Raw genomic sequence first — 17,284 nt, 5'->3', positions numbered from 1 at the left:
TGATGTATTATCCATCACTATTATTTAGAGAGAGTTACAAACAGAGTTTGTCTTCTATACAATATTTGAGATACAAGAGATAACAACTATCACTATCTATCAGTAGAGCCGGGCGGGACTCTATCTTATCTAAAACAAATGTACCAGATGAAGGAGAAGCAACAGAACAAGAATAAGAAGAGTTGTTGAGGTAGCAAGAGGAAAAACAAACACATTAAAAATGACATTTTTTTGGTAGAAAATAAAAGTGACATTCAAGCAATGGTAATTTTTAATTAAGCCTTATGAGAAGTATTATAACTTAGAAAAACATGTAGGGAGGACTTTGAAACCGTAGGAATAATAAGCTATAATATTAATTTTAACTTTTGAAAAGGAGAAATACCATCTAAAATAGATGTAGCCACATTCTATATATATCAAAAATATATATAGTAGTTTCAACTGCTTTATTCTAGTGGGAGGAGGGCATAGAACCTCAAGGCTTAAGCCTCACAACTTTGATGTGAGTAGGAATGACAACGGGGCAGGTTTGGGGCGGGGATTAATTTCCCCATCCCCAACCCCAACCCCCAAATCATCCCCCATCCCCATCCCCTATCCTTGTCGGAAAAATAAATTCTCCTCCATCCCCGACCCCGATGGGTATGAGTTCCTTGTCAAATCCCCGAATCCCCGAATCCCCAATTACACGAAAGCCACCGGCTGAACTTGGAATGATTGTTTGTTGGCTTCCATTTCAGACGATACCTATACCCCAATTTCACAAGAGTCCTACGAGTTGCGGGTTGCTGAGTTGAGAGAGAGAGAGAGAGGACTGTTGCAAGTTGCGGTGTTGATAGATGAAAAAGGAAGAACTAGGGTTTTGAGTACCGACGTCCGACGTCCGATGGCGATGGCAATGGTAGAAAGAAGATTGAAGAACTAGGGTTTTGAGTTTCAGCCGCCACCTCTGTAGTCTCTTCTTTCTTTTTTCTTTGTCCTCTGTCGAGTGGTAGTAGAAGAGAGTCAAGAGACCGGATAGTTTTTTAGTTTGCCTTTTAGTCTTTTTTACTTTTTTAATTTTTACACTTTTTGAATTTTTGTAATTTGTATAATGTTTAGTTAATTATTAATTGAAATTGTTATAATGTTATTTGTTAATCAAATAAAAGAATAATATAATATTATATGTATATATATTAATCGGTGCCAGGGCGGGGCGGAGACTGCATTCCCCATCCCTGCCCTCGAACCCAATCGGGGATTCAATGATAGCCCCACCCCCGACCCCAACCCTGCCAAAGTACTCCCCATACCTGACCCCGTCAAGTCGGGGAGACATGACAAGAAAAGTGAGATTTAGTAGCATTTGAAAATGCCGCTAAAGATAGACAAAAATGCCACTAAAGGCTATAATGGCATTTTTAAATTGCGCCACCAATACCTGTGTCGGTAAAGGTTTTAGCGGCAATTATTTGATTTTCTAGTGACTCTTAAATAAATACCAATAACACCAACTTTTAGTGGCGTTTATTCAAAATTTTAGTGGCACTTATATAAACGCCGGTGAAACCTATTTTTAATGGCGTTTTTCATCCTTTAACGACAGCTTCAAATGTCATTTAAATTTAATAACTGCATTTATTGTCACATTTAGTGGCGTTTCTTAGTGCCACTAAATAACAACCTCTATAGTGACACTTACAAGTGCCACTACAAGGTCATCTATAACAGCATTTTTAAATGCCACAAAATATTTACCTATATAGCGGCATTTTTAAATGCCAATAAAAAAGTCTTAATCATTCCATTCATTTAGGCTTTAGTGGCATTTACAAACGCGCTAAAGGTCTAAACATATTCCTACATATATGCTAAAATATAAATAAAGCAACAATAAGAATGTTGCTTATTATACAGTGATAAAAGAACCTGTATCAATGGCTACAAATTTCATCATGCAAATTTGAATTAAATGCATGTTGTCTATTTAATAAAAGAAAAAAAATTAAATAATTAACAAGTTTTGACAAAATAAATAATTTTTAAATTAAATTGGTTCATTATTAAATGTTCATATATACAAATGTCAGTTTGAAGTCAGATCCAATAATAAAGATTCTCAAAACCAACAAAAATTGTACTTCAAAACACAATACATACAAGTAAATTATCTTGATCTATGCTTTCTAAAAATCTCCATCATAGCCAAAAGTATCTTCAATACTCTCCTTGTCAACAATTTCCTGAAAAAACAATTATATCATATTAAAAGAATTAATTAATTAACATAAAATGCCTATTAAAGAAAATGCTATAAATAATTAATCATTATATTTATTGTTATGGATACTCTGTTGATTAAAAATAAGTGTTATGATATCCAGCTAATCCAGATGGTATTCTTACAACCAACCTTTGTTGCCAACTCCAGTGCATGATTCCTATGGAGAAGTCTTGGATCACAACTTTAGTTCTTCAAAGCATGTTGGAGATGACAATATTATATCTTAAATAGCAATATTTCCATATAGATGATTTTTTTTTACTTTCATCTTTAGCTCGATTTCTGTATAAAACTGGAGAAAAAAGCATAAAACAAATACCATGTTGAAGTTAGACTCACTTAGTGCAGCCTCTAAGTTGTTAACCATTGTATCTTTCAAACTTTGCTATCTTTTTGTTTCTATAATAATTGACTATCCAAGGTGGACTTCTAAGGGTTTAGAGGCCTTTGAATGATCCATAAGTTAGGTCTAATCCCAAATGAATCAATGAATTCTCCTTATTTTACCTCTTCTTCATTATTATTTCTCCATGATCATGGGTGAGGAAAACTTCATCACACTTTATTTCTCTGTAAAAAAAAGTTTAAGTGGTATGGTTTTACACCATCATTACATGAGATCCATCTCACATCTTAGCGAATAGTTTGGCTGATAGCCTAGCTAGACTTGGGGTGGAAAAACTGCTTTAGATTGATTGTAACGTGTAATCTTTGAAAGAACTAAATATTATACCTCAGTATGAGCTTCTGAGCTTATATCATTTGCATATCTAATGAGGCCAAGTTTTAATCAGATTTGAAAACATAATTCTCAACCAAAATAGGATGAAAAGTGATCCTATCTGTATCAAATTCATCAATACCCTGGTTACAGAATTGTTTTTCATCTTCAACAATCTATGACAAAAGTAAAATCTTCTCCTAAAATTATAAACTTGTTGTAGAAAAAGTAATTCTAAATGCTTAACTACTGTTAATGGTAAGTTAAATAGTGATATATGGTAAAAGAAGTTGGCTTTTCCAACATTCAATTCATACATGAGGAAGAAGATGAACAATATGTTTTATTTCCAAGGGTAAATTCCCCCAATTAGGCTCTGTAATTCCCCAACCCCCAATTGCAGCAGGATTTGATCCCAACCCAAGTCTTTATTGGGATAAACAGTATGGGCTCTGTGATCCCCCAACCCCCAGTTGCAGCAGGACTTGATCCCAACCCAAGTCTTTATTGGAATGAACCAGCCACCATACCAACCGACCCATCCATCAGTTTATAGCATGTTGATATTTTGGACCATATCTATGGGTCATTTTGTATGTTTTATCGCAAATCAGCTGGTTGAGTTCTGTTCCATGCTACCTTTCTCTCTGTTTCTTTCATACACACATAAATAGGATTTACATCATCCAGTTTGGACTAATTAAGTCCAAGAAAGATGGGACCAATTAAGAATCAGCCTGGGCCCAGAATTTTATTGATATACACTACACATAGCCAGCAGCAGGTTGGGGCCAATAGCATTAAAATTGAGAAGGATGTAACTGATGTAATTAAGTGAGGCAGGTTAAACAAATTTGTAAGACCTGCACCAGAGTGGTCCTGGTTAGTGGGGTTGATGGCCTAATCCTGTTGGACCAGTAACTTCAGCTGGTTGGGCTCAGTTGCATCAAAGTTAGCCAACAATGAATAAAATATAAGACAGGAAATACAAGACACCAGTGATTAATTATAAACTGGATTGCCCTCTCTCTCTCTCTCTCTCTCTCACGACTACTACACACACTCACATGATGCACCTACTGGAACATCCAATGGTTGTGCTAAATCTTGGGAGGACAGAAAACATAAAGAAAGCTTAACTCATTGAATAATCATAATCAGCCCAGGGCTATTTCCTATTAATTAATTTCATCTCTATCACAAAGGACACAAATATGTCAGTGGATATAACAGCTAATAGAGTGAACAAAACTAGGACTATTTCTGATGAGGGGCTACTGTTTAATGGGTTCTACCAAATTAATACATCCATCAAAACCAAAAAATCCATATGATTGGATGGGATAAGATAGTTAAAAATCAGTGAAATGGATTATAAGTAATGCAATCTGATTATTTAAGACTTAATTGCCAACTATTAAAGCTTAAAATAATTTCAATAGACTTAAAATATGCCCAACAACTCCAGAATCAAATGGATTGTATACTCGTCCTTTTTTCAAGAAAGATTTCCTCTGAATTTTTTAATAATTTAGTAATAGTTTTATAAGGTTTCTTTTATCAATTAACTAATTAAATTGAATCAAGCTGACCTTGAATAAAGGTCTTTACTAGTCCCCTTTTAGGATTCCTTTTCTACAGTGTTGGCTAATAAAACAACAATTGGAAAAATAAAGCAGTATCAGCCAGTGCACAGCTTCATAGCTTCACATCTTCTAGTCATCTAATACCTTTTACCATATAGTTATAAAAGCATTTCAAATTTAATAGATGTATATAAGTACACCAGTTCTGTTGAGATGTTGTATGCTTAGAAATGAAGGCAAAGAGGGAAAAAGATAATCATATTTATACCAATAACTGCCTCATACATGAACTTCCAGAAGATATATCACATGAAATGTTGAATTTCTCTTGCAAAGTCCTAATCTATCAGCTTTAGAGATGAATATCAGTTAGATGTACCACATAGAACTATTCTTTTTTTTTTTTCCTTTTATCCCGTTTGCTGATTGTTGCTACACAAACGGATTCAGTTATAAGAATGATAAAATATCCTAATATAAATAGGTGTTCATAGGAGCATACTACTACAAGTAGATGCCCTTCAAGGATTTTTTTTAGCATTTGTTTCTATTAAAAGATTCAATGCACTTATTTTAACAGAATAGAAGCACTTAAACTTTCACAAGTGAATACTGGCAGTAACAAGTCAATCAATATTAACTTTCCCAAAATTATGGTATTTCACTTCAACTCAAAAAAAAAAAACAGAAAAAAGATTAAATGAACGTTGGTCATGGAAAGAAAGATAATAGCACGAAACCCCAAATTTTTATGTAAATATAGAAAGAGGATTCACTGAAAGGTTTTTTGTAGAATACCTTGAGAATACGGAGTACTTGTGAAACACTATGCTTGATTAACCTCAGTTTCATTTCTTTGTAGTACATCAACCCCACAGTTTCCACATCTTCAGTCACCAAGTTCAAGGCAGGTCAAAGGATACTCTTGTTGAGACAACTTCTCAACAAAGAAGTTGCTATTTTCCACAAACACATTCTTTTGAACACTCATCTTCACCGAAAATCCCTACTTGCCAGATAAACCACTTTCAAATCACTGGTTACAAGTCTACCAAACTCAACTGCTACCTTCTGTTGAAAATTCTCAGTATTGGGTTTTGGCACTCTCTCAATAACCACAGGTGGACTAGCAACAACGGTATATATCAGAGCTTATAGTTCTTTAATCATCAGAAACTATTCTTGATCTTGATGGAGTAGTCGATTTTCTCTCAGTCAGAGGCATTTGTTTATTCTGAACAGAGGTTTTTGGTGGTTGAGGGGAAGGTTAGTGATTATTTTGAGGATGTTGTGCGTTGAGGGTCTTCTGGAACACAACAGGAGAAGGGCAGCACCAAAAACATTCTATTTCTACCAAACCTTTTACCGACTACCGCATCTTGGACACTCAAAAAAATGGTAGATAAGGCATTCAAATTCAGAAACAACGTATTTCCTCCCTTCTAGAACTATTAGAACAAGGATGTTGATCGTAAATGAAATGTGGTGGATGACTTCAAGTCCAAGAGAGAAGATGAATAGTTCTTCCTTCTCGAACTGGTAGAACAAAGTGATACCCAAAGAAAAAATAGAGAGAACAAAAAACATACCAAGCAAATGGGCAGCTCTAGCTCCTCCAATCAACGAAATAGGTTTTGAAGAAAAGTTCAACCAACGGTACTTGTGGAATTGTTTGAACGAGAATGCCCAAATGTGATAGACGACGGATTCGATTTTGAGAGAAGACTAACAGTTGAATTGGAAATGTCTTTGAACGAGAATGCTATCTGGAGTGTGGTGGGCGCCCAACTTCGATACTGAGAGAGAAGATGAATAGTTCTTTGTTTATTGGAATGAAAATGTGTGGGTAGAACAAGAATACGCGCGCGGGAGGAAGAAATTTGCAATCCCGCTATTTTTCTTCTCTTAGATTTGCATTTTCCCATTTGCATCTCCACCGTTGATTTGAATTGAAATCAATGGTTCAAATAAAAATTACCTATTAAATGTCTAAATCCACATTAGTGGCACTTTAAAAATGTTTTTAATGGTAATTTAATAAAAGCCACTTAAAACAAAGATATAGCGGCATTTCACATATGCTTTTTCTGGCATTTTAACATCTGCCAATGAAAAGTTATATTTAGTGGCACAAGCAAATGGCACCATAGGAAATGCCTTTAAATAATGATATCCCGTTGGGGATGGGGAAAATTGTCATCCCTCTGTATGTGAGGTTTAAGCCTTTGTTAGAATGAAGCATATGCCTTAAGTCTTAAGACGTGAGGCGTAAAAATGCATAAACCTCAAGTATCAATGCTTACTTAGTGAATTAATGCAAACAAAATATACATTTTTATAGTTTAAAACATATACAAAAATAAAAAAAAAATGCTTCAATAATTATAGCCCAAATAAAAAATAAAAAAGAAAAACCAATAAGGAAAATCAAACTCTATTAGTTTTTCTTAGTGTTTTAAGAAAGTTCAATGCAAAAAGGACTAATCAAGTACTTCTTAGTTTATTTTGGATAAATCAAGTGAGATTTTTCTTATTATTCTATATGTAAACTTTGTTATTTTTCTTACTTCTTCTAATTATTATTATTATTATTATTATTGATCAAATCATCTAAATTGTTTCTTTTTTCCTAAATTGGGTTTTTTTACCCGAAATGTAAAATGTTTATAAGTGTTACTTATTATTTTATTTTAATGCTTAAACTAGCTAGGGGCGCACGTGCTAAGCACAGGTGAATTGTTAGATGACTTGAGTAGTTATAGAACAATTTAAGGAAATAAAGCAAATTTCAATAGTTATTGAATGGTAGGTAATAAAATCACAATGTGCCAATGAACCTACTAAAACATTAAGGCCTCAACAACGCCTAATTATTTGTGTTATTTATTGATTATTAGTTGTTTTTATTAATTATTAGTTATTTTTATTAATTATTAAATTTTTATTAATTATTAGTTATTATTTTTATTAATTATTAAATATTATTTTGAATTTGATAAATTATTTTATATGAATAGTACAAGTTGAGGTCAAAATTTCCAAATAGTCTATTCTAGGGGTAAAATAGTAAAATCAATGAATTTTAGATGTTAAAGGTTTGGTCCAATACAAACAAGCTTATCTATTCAGAACCTCTAAAAAGTAGAAAAGTATTTATGCTTCTTATCAGATTTTAGATACTTTTAATATCTTTTTAACTTTTCAAAATTATCAAAAGCCACCTTAGTTACAAAAAAATATAAAAGAACATGATATGGCTTACCATAGAGAGAGAATTACGACTTACAAAAAATATAAAAGAATAAGGGACTGCCGTCCATGATGTATTTGATATCACACTATGATTAAAGAATTCCAAAGAAAGTTTGTCTTCCATCCAATATCTAAGATACAAAAGGTAACAACAATTATTAATTGAGTTGGAGTGTGGAACTCTGTGGTATCTCCAATATCTAGTTTTCAGTCCTACATTTTAGTAGCTACGTAACAACAATTCCGTGCCCTTTCTATTTGTCTACTTCTGTATTAGCTACAACTTACAAGGAACAATAAAGTGAATAACTTTTCTGAATGAAAATACTTTGGAAAAAAAAAAATAGACAAAAGCCAATATAACAAATTTCTCAATTTTATCTTAAAAAACTTCATGTATTAAAATTACAAACCACTATTTTTTTTTTTTTGGAAAAATCAAAAGGAGAAGTTTTATAAAAAGAAAAAAAAAAAGGGATAGGAATGTACAGCCCGGGACTAATAGAACCATCAACTCTTAAAAGACAAAAAAACAGCCCAACCAAACGACTGATACCGAAACATAAAAGAAAGCTACATCAACACAAGCCCTTCTTTCACCTAACACCCAAACCAGCAAGTTAACCTAAAGTCTTACCCTTTCCCCCTCTCCCTGAGTTCAAATCAGTCCCCCGCAACGTCCTACTTTACATCCCCACCGTGTATTGAGAACATCTCATCCTGATGATAATACCAATGTCATCATCGAAAGATGTTCTCAATACATGGTGGGATGTTGTAGGGGGGCTGCTTCGGTCTCCTCTCCCTCTTCCCCTCACCCCCTTCTTACCCCTTAAGTCCTCTTTGACTGAGGCACGACTATGCAGTGGTCAACAAGCCTTGGAAGTTTTCCTCCAAACTTAAAAGCCTTGTCAGCTTCAACCAAAGAAGCATTGATCTGCATAAAAATCTTCTTCATCACTATCAAGTAGCAACCCTACCCTTTGCTTGTGCTTCGTCTGCTTCTACCTCAAACCTCTAAAGTACCTCTCTAGCAAAATTTCCCCGCCCCAGCCCAAAAATGAAACCCCACTGATTTCGCCACCTAAAGGTCTTTCTCAGCTCGGGATTTTGTAGACCCGAGCACCCCAACCTCTGGCCTTCCTAGTGCCGACCGGAAAAGTCTCCGTCCGCTATATCCTTAGACTATATTTTTCTCCTTCCTTTTCTGCCCACTGATATTGAATCTAAAGCATCTAACTCGCCCTCTTCCAGGAGTGGAAAGGACGACGAACCCCATTCTCAGCCTGCTCTCTTTGCTAAATTTTTAGCCAAGATTAAATTCATCAACTTTCATACTAGAATAGTCTCTTTTCAAACAAGTTTTTGGGGTCATAATCTCCCTTCCTTTATGAAACTTTTTCAGATCCTTCTTCCACTTTATATGGGTTTAATTTGACAGCATCATTTACCTACTATAAATTAAGAAAAATAGAAATTTATTCAGTTAGTTAGACATAAACCTTCCTCTAAAATACGTGTCTTTGAATATATCCTGTCTTCCACTATTTCTCTCTTAGATTATGGTTCAAACTGTTTGAAGTGATTGAATGATTTTGGGACCTTAGGGGAAGAGCAGAGCCATCCATGGTAAGAGAACGTGTGGACCATATATATATATATATATATATATATGTAGCAAAAGACCTAAAGTGAGAGAGGAACTTCAACAGGTATTATACCTAGCATATGCTACTTCTTTTCATGGCATATCCAAATATAATTCTCAGATTGTGTAGTATAAGAGATGGGTCTGTGTTGAGTATCAAAACCATGGAAGGGATGAATAAGTAAAACATGCTGTGAGGGTAAAGAAGAATAACAGTGCACTTCTCCTTTGGCAGAGACCTTACTTCTCAAGTTTCTGTTTCCGCCAAAGGAGAATTGCCCTGCCATTCACCCCCACACTCCTCTCATATATCTTGATGGGTTCTAATTAATATAATTAGCACTACAAAAATGCTGGAGCTTTGATTCATATATATTATATATATATATATATAGTACAAATTTACTCTCATACTGTGGTGCTGATCATCCTTTTTGCATTGGCAGGTTATTAAGCTTGATGAGGACATTTTTGTGTTCAGTACTCATGCATTTCCATTTGAAAATTCCATGGAACTCAGTGATTTTCTCCTTATTATTCATTCCTTCATTGTTTTTAGCAATATAAGCTCTTTAAGGCAACGTTAATTCTGTGTTTTTCTTTTAAGGCATCAATAATTACTACATTTCTCCTGATATTCTTGTGAAGGATCCTGCTTTATTTTCAATTTGTTCGCCATGTGATTTCATTAGTACTAGTACAAATGCATGAAAATACAAACTAGAACGGTATAAATTCTTAAGCTTTATTTTACTTCACTTGCCTGGCACTGCAAACATATAAAACAGAGAACAAAAATGAATCAAAATTTGCACCAGCTCATTTGCACTCCCATACCTTTGCACCAATTCGAATGAAGTTGCATTTCAAACAACACAAACGTCATGCAAATGGGAGGCTCAATAAGCTATAGCGAACCATCCATGGGATAACCAGGCAGTTTGGTGTCAATTATAATCGTTGTTTATGTTCCATGGTGGATCTATGTTACTCTTAATTAAAGCTATCTATTAGATTAGTTAGGAGCTTTGAATCTCCTGCTCAAACGTTAGTTGCTCCGGCCGGTGCTTTTACTATTCGGTATGTTCAAAATACATCTCTTTTTATTATTTTTTCGAATTTGATTTCCTGTGAATCTTCATTCAAAATAGGGTAGATTGCTGAGACCTTCCTGCCTGAACTTTCTGACAAATCTGCAAGTAAACAACCCCTTCTGTTCTAATCTTTTAAAAAGAGGCATAAAAATTGATGGAGGCCCATCCCAAGGCCCATCTCACTCCTAGGGGCGGCAGCTCCTAGGATAAGGCCAAGAGTCCAAGATAAGCCAAGGAAGGATAATTCAAGATCCATCAAGACTCTTCCAAGACTCTAAGACTTATCAAGAATCCAAGCTTATCAAGACTCTTCCAAGATAATTCAAGAATTCAAGATTATCCCAAGATAATTCAAGAATTCAAGAATTATCAAAATTCAAGAATTCAAGATCCATCAAGAATTCAAGAATTCTAGATAATCCAAGATTCATGCATGGAGAAGATCAAGGGAGATCGGACGGTGGAAGATCAAGCCCAAGAATTCCAAGAGGGTTCGACCTTATCAAGACAGCCCAAGAAGATCAAGATTCATGTTCTTTCCTAGTTCTTTTACAATTCCCAAATGTATTATAAATACTGCTATTTTCCCAAAGTTATTCATCAATTTCGTACTTTAGATTTCAGAATTTCTTCAAGTTCTCTTCTTCCTATTTTCGCCACCTTTTCTCTCTCCTAGAGAAATCGTGTTATTCGCTAGGTGCTAGCGAACGCCCGGTGCTTGCATAGCCAGCTCCGGTTCTCATTGCTTCCATGCTGTGTCAGGTGGTATCAGAGCAGGGAATTCGTCCAGTCATGTCCAACCCAGACGGTAGCAGTCGCAATCCACCCCGTGACGGAGATCAGGGGTTCCCAGCTGTTTGGAGAGCAATCGAAGAGCAGCGTACAACCACACGTAACATCGAACGGCAGCTGGCAGAGGTGAATGAACAACTGCAAACCTTGTTATGGGAGGTTGTCCCACGAATCCGGGAAGATCCATAGCAGATCGCAGGAGACGACCACAACAGACCACCCGTCGCTACTGCGTCCCGACGCCCAGTTCTTGACGACGACAGTGATGACGATTTCAAACTTGGTGGTGCTTCAGTTCCTCCCGGCAACGACAAAAACGGTAGAAATTGGCACAATCAAGGTATCTTCAACCCTCGTAGGAATAATGATGAATTTAAACTCAAGGTAGATATTCCTACTTTTAGTGGAGATCTTGGTATAGAGGGACTTTTGGATTGGATCACAGAAGTCGATAGGTTCTTTGATTACATGGAAATACCAGAGGAACGAATGGTAAAATTAGTAGCTTTCCGATTAAAGGGAGGCGCATCTGTTTGGTGGGAACGGATGAGAGAGACCCGGATGAGAGAAGGAAGGGGTCCTGTTCGAACCTGGAGGCGCATGAAACAATTAATCAGAGGTAGATTTTTACCTCCTGACTATGAACAATATATGTTTGAATCTTATCAGAGGTGTGAGCAGGGTTCTCGTAGTGTTAATGAATATACATTTGAATTTTTGAGATTAGCTGAAAGAAATCAATTATCTGAAAGTGATAACCAGCAGGCAGCCCGTTATCTAAGCGGTTTAAGACCGTCTATCAGAGATAAAATTGGTGTACAGATGGTTCTTAGTGTGCAGGAAGCAAGGAACCTAGCCTTGAAAGCAGAATTAATGTTCCAGGACAAGGCACGCAGTAATAATTATCGCCGGTACAGCGAGAGCGACAACAGACCGGCAACTGTCGATAGGAACAAATCAGTTCCGGCAGTACAACCTTCTCACCCGGCAAGTACAAGTAACGCCGGTAAGGCTACTACAGGAGGACATACTCGAGGTAATCCTTCCAACCCTCCTAAACCTAGTAACCCTTATGCAAGGCCTGCTCCTATTAAATGTTTTAAATGTAATGAGGTTGGACATAGATCCAGTGACTGTCCCAGGAGGAAGGCGGTTAATATGGTAGAAAGGGAGGAGGAAGAAGTATATTGTGGACCTGATGGGGAGGATGAAGAGGGCCCATATGAACATGAGGAGTATACTTGTGTGGTAAGAAAATTAATGTTGTCCCAGAAAAATAAGGATACTTCTCAAAGGCACAGATTATTTTGTACCAGATGTACTGTCAAGGGAAAATTATTTAATTTAATTATTGACAGTGGTAGTCAGGAAAATATTATTTGCAGGGATGTCATCCAACAGTTACAGCTGATTCCTGAAAAACATCCCAACCCATACACAATTGGGTGGATCAAGGAAGGAGGCGGCATACGAGTGGAAGAACGCTGCAAGGTACCTTTTTCAATTGGTAAGTACCATGATGAAGCATATTGTGATATTGTAGATATGGATGCTTGCCATATTTTGTTAGGGAGGCCTTGGCAATTTGATACAGATGCAAGGCACATGGGTAGGAAGAATACCTACCAACTTGAAAAAGAAGGTACGCATTATACTTTGTTACCCATAGCAGAAAAAAATATTACAAATACTCCAAAGGCACATGAGAAAAATTTCCTTACCATCACCCATCATCATGCTGAATTTGTTAAAGAATGTAAGGATACTCATGAGATACATTTGTTAGTCGTAAAAGGAGAAGATGTTAATGATAAAAATACAATTCCAGCTGAAATACAGGGACTACTGGATGAATTTAATGATGTAGTTCCAGAGGAGTTACCAAATGAACTCCCTCCCATGAGAGATATACAGCACCATATTGATTTTGTTCCAGGTGCTAGTCTACCTAACCTTCCACATTACAGGATGAGTCCCAAGGAGAATGAAATTTTACGAGAAAAGGTAGAAGAATTATTGAAAAAGGGACACATTCAAATCAGCATGAGTCCTTGTGCAGTACCTGCCTTATTAACACCTAAGAAGGATGGCAGTTGGAGAATGTGTGTCGACAGCAGGGCCATTAACAAGATCACCATTGGGTACAAATTTCCCATTCCTAGGCTGGACGACATGCTGGACCAACTAAGCGGAGCTGTAGTTTTCTCAAAAATAGATCTTAGGAGTGGATATCATCAAATCAAGATCCGTCCCAGAGATGAATGAAAGACAGCCTTCAAGACTAGAGATGGCTTGTTCGAGTGGTTGGTCATGCCCTTTGGACTAACCAACGCCCCTTCATTGGTAAATTTGTGGTAGTCTATTTTGATGATATTTTGATATATAGTAAATCTATCACTGAGCATGTGGGACATATAAGGGAGGTCCTGAAAACATTGAGGGAAAATAAATTATATGTTAATTTGAAGAAATGCATATTTATGAATGATAATTTATTATTCCTGGGATTTATTATAAGCAAAGATGGTGTGAAAGTAGATGAGGAAAAGGTGAAAGCCATTAGGGAGTGGCTGACCCCATCCACTGTCACAGATGTCAGGCGATTTCATGGGTTGGCAACCTTCTATAGACGTTTTATTAAGAATTTTAGTAGTATCATGGCTCCCATTACTGAATGCTTGAAAAAGGGGAAATTTCAATGGGGGAAGAACAAGAGCAAAGTTTTGCTCTCATAAAAGAAAGGTTATGCACTGCTCCTATTCTTGCCTTACCAGACTTCAACAAATTATTTGAAGTTGAATGTGACGCCAGTGGAGTTGGCATAGGGGCTGTATTGTCCCAAGAGAAATGGCCAATTGCTTTCTTTAGTGAAAAATTATGTGAAGCTAGGAGAAAGTGGTCTACCTATGACAAGGAATTTTATGCTGTGATAAGAGCCTTGAAAACATGGGAACACTATTTAATTGCAAAAGAATTTGTTCTCTATACTGACCACTAGGCCCTAAAATATCTTAGTGGGCAAAAGCAATTAAGGAGTGACTCTTACAGGACTGATTCATAGACTCTGTAACATGAAGACCAGCCTTATTCTCCAGCATGTAAAGTCCATCAACCATACATCCCCTACCAATCGTCCTCCCCGAGGCCAGATCCCGAATCACACAATGAGAAGGGAAAAAGGTCACTGAGCAGTTTAAGGAATTAGTAGCACTACTAACATAGAACAAATTAATGGGAAATTTTGAAGCATGTAGGACATCAGAGAGGGTAAGGCCAAGGGGAAGAGAGATGGTTCCTTGACTAGCTATGGAAGTGTATGATCCATCAGCTAGTCTCGTCTTGTCTCTTCCAGAAAGAAGGTGATAGGTTTGAAAGTAAGAGGACGTTCCAGTCATGTGTTTTGACGCTCCAAAATCAATGATCCATTGAGAGTCAAGGGTGTGAGAAGCAACATGGAAAGCTGTGTCAGAGTTACCTGACGTAGATGCAAATGAGGTTGAGGGAGGAGCATCCATCTGACGAATTGCTCTACCATAGAGCTCTAAATGGTCACGGAAGGAATTCATAATATCCTCCCTTGGGTCAAATCTAGAGAGATGTGTCTAAGTCACAGTATGGATGGAGGGCTGATTCTCCCGAGTAGCCATGTTGGCCATAGTGTATTTCTTTGTACCTTGCTGTCCTGACCTTTTATTCACATCTGAACCTTGCTTCTTATTCAGATCTTGAGCCCATTTTGGTTTCCCATGAAGATCCCAACATGTATCTCTGGTGTGTTGGGGTTTCTGGCAATGAGTACACCACAATTTGTCTTTATCCTCTGTTTTTTCTAGAGATCTCTTTTCTTGGAAGAATTTCCCACACTAGTAGAGACACCCCCTTTTGCTGCCAACACAACTGCATCTCCACCAGGGCTGTTCATCAAATTCCTTATGCTCTCTTCAGATTGTACAAGAGCATAAACTTCCTGAACTGATGGAAGATCCTTAGAACTGAGAATCTGGACTCTGATAGATTCATACATAGGGTTCAAACCGTGTAAGAAGGCAAACACTCTTTGCTGGGAGACAAGTTTCTTGTACAGTTATGCATCTTCGTCACACTTCCAGTCCACATTCTGGTAATGGTCCAACTCCTTCCAGACAGAAGTTAAGTCAGAGTAATATACCGATAAACACCTCTCCCCCTGTTTACAAGTAGATGATTCTGCCTATAGTTGATAGATCTTGGCATAATGTCGCAGTTCTGAATATGTAGATTTTGCTTGTTCCCAGATCTCATATGTTGTTTCAGCCCACATGAAATTCTTCCTTATTTGAGGTTGCATGGAGACTAAGAGCCAAGACATAACCATGCTGTTCTCCTGATTCCATCTATCATATTCAACACTCCCAGAGTGTGGTTCTTTAATTCTCCCATTAATATAGCCTATCATCCCCCTTGCAGTGATATACAGCTTGATCCCTCTTGACCACTCTAGGTAATTTAAACCATCAAGAGGGACAACAGCCATGGGAAAGGATAGGTCACCATCCCCACTCATGATTTCAGATTTAAAAACAACACCCAAAGGAGGAGCACTGCCTCAAAAAAAAGACTGTTGTTGTAGCACACAAACAAGTCCTTATGACCTACGGTTTCATAGGGATCCAAAAACAAACACTTCTATTGCAGCAGATAAACAGGTCCTTATGACCTACGGTTTTACAGGGATCCAAAAAACAAAACACTGCTGTTGCAGCACATAAACAGGTCCTTATGACCTACGGTTTTACAGGGATCATACGACCCCACAACAGAATGGAAGGAGAAAGGTGAAGTTCACCACACACCTAATCGGCAGACCTGGTACAGGTCCAACTTTAGGGCAGCCAAACAATCAATGAGAGCAAAGTAAAAAAGGTTACTTCAGTCCATCAACAGGGGAGCTGAACAGTCAATGAGAACAAAGTAACAAAAAAAAGGTACTTTAGTCGAATACCAGGGCAGCCGAACAGCAGATGAATAGTAGATGAACAATAGATAATACCTTCGTGAACATCAGATGATAGCCTCTGAAAGTTTCAGTCATACATCAGGGGATGAAAACAAAACTTCTCCATGAAAGTTTCAATCAAACATTAGGGGATGAAAACAAAACTTCTCCATGAAAGTTTCAGTCGAACATCAGATGAAAATTTCTCCATAAAACATAACCTTCTCCACGCTGGAAGATGAAAAGTCAGGCAGACTTCTACTTGCTGAAAGCCGAACAGGAGATGGACACAACTGGAAGATGAAGGGACAGACTGCTCAACTTTGGAAGATGAAGGGACAGACTGCTCAACTTTGGAAGATGAAAAAAAAATCAGACTGCTCGACATCACCCTTAAGGCCTGGATGACCTGCTCTGATATCATGTTGAACAAGAGAAAGGGAGAGAGGAGAGGCGAGAGGACTGAGAGCCCAAAAAGAAGACTGCAGGCGTGCAGTATGTTATTATTTATACTAGGATGGCCGTACAACTTAAAGAATGAAGAAATTACAAAAGTACCCTTGCGGTACCAAACATATATACAACAACATCTGTCAACGACGAAAACCTAAATTGACACCCAAAAGGGCCTGTTCAAAAATAAAACTGAAGATAATGTAGGACCCACTTGGTTGAACTAACTGGGATGCCTTAGGGCTGATATAGCCCCCTTTGAGAATACTCCTTAGCCACCTTGGGGTGGTCCCACTGTTTAAAGAATTGATTTATGTCATGCTCAGAGTCCGATGGAGGTTTGATGGGCTGCAATTTATTATTTTGGGGCAGTACAGGTTGATGTTATTGAAAGAATGGTATGATCCATCTAATGGACGCCATAAAGATTGCGGAATGGGTGGGCGAATTTCAAAAATTTTCCTACCTTCTCCCAACTGGGAATCGTATTCCCT

The 17,284-nt window shown here is 37.2% G+C and overlaps 1 protein-coding gene and 1 long non-coding RNA gene across 2 annotated transcripts; one reads left to right on the top strand and one right to left on the bottom strand.

The window, feature by feature from the left end:
* Positions 1-2,006: 2,006 nt before the first annotated feature.
* On the bottom strand, positions 2,007-6,420 carry LOC148801739 (uncharacterized). The gene is made up of 2 exons (XR_016084217.1): positions 5,375-6,420; positions 2,007-2,228 (listed from the first exon to the last, which is right to left on the bottom strand). It is a non-coding gene; the product is annotated as an uncharacterized LOC148801739 (long non-coding RNA).
* Positions 6,421-8,719: 2,299 nt separating this feature from the next.
* Positions 8,720-13,779, top strand: LOC148801738 (uncharacterized). The gene is made up of 2 exons (XM_088901591.1): positions 8,720-9,540; positions 9,923-13,779. Exon 2 carries the CDS (start codon positions 11,831-11,833, stop codon positions 13,625-13,627), a length of 1,797 nt encoding a protein of 598 aa, XP_088757717.1. The 5' UTR covers positions 8,720-9,540; positions 9,923-11,830; the 3' UTR covers positions 13,628-13,779.
* The last annotated feature ends 3,505 nt before the right edge of the window (positions 13,780-17,284 follow it).

The sequence above is a fragment of the Nelumbo nucifera genome, chromosome 3 (genome assembly GCF_055504915.1).
Source record: "Nelumbo nucifera cultivar China Antique chromosome 3, China Antique-T2T, whole genome shotgun sequence".
Classification (NCBI taxonomy): domain Eukaryota; kingdom Viridiplantae; phylum Streptophyta; class Magnoliopsida; order Proteales; family Nelumbonaceae; genus Nelumbo; species Nelumbo nucifera.
The sequence above is the reverse complement of the archived record's forward strand: the minus strand, read 5'-3'. Positions and strand labels throughout refer to the sequence as shown.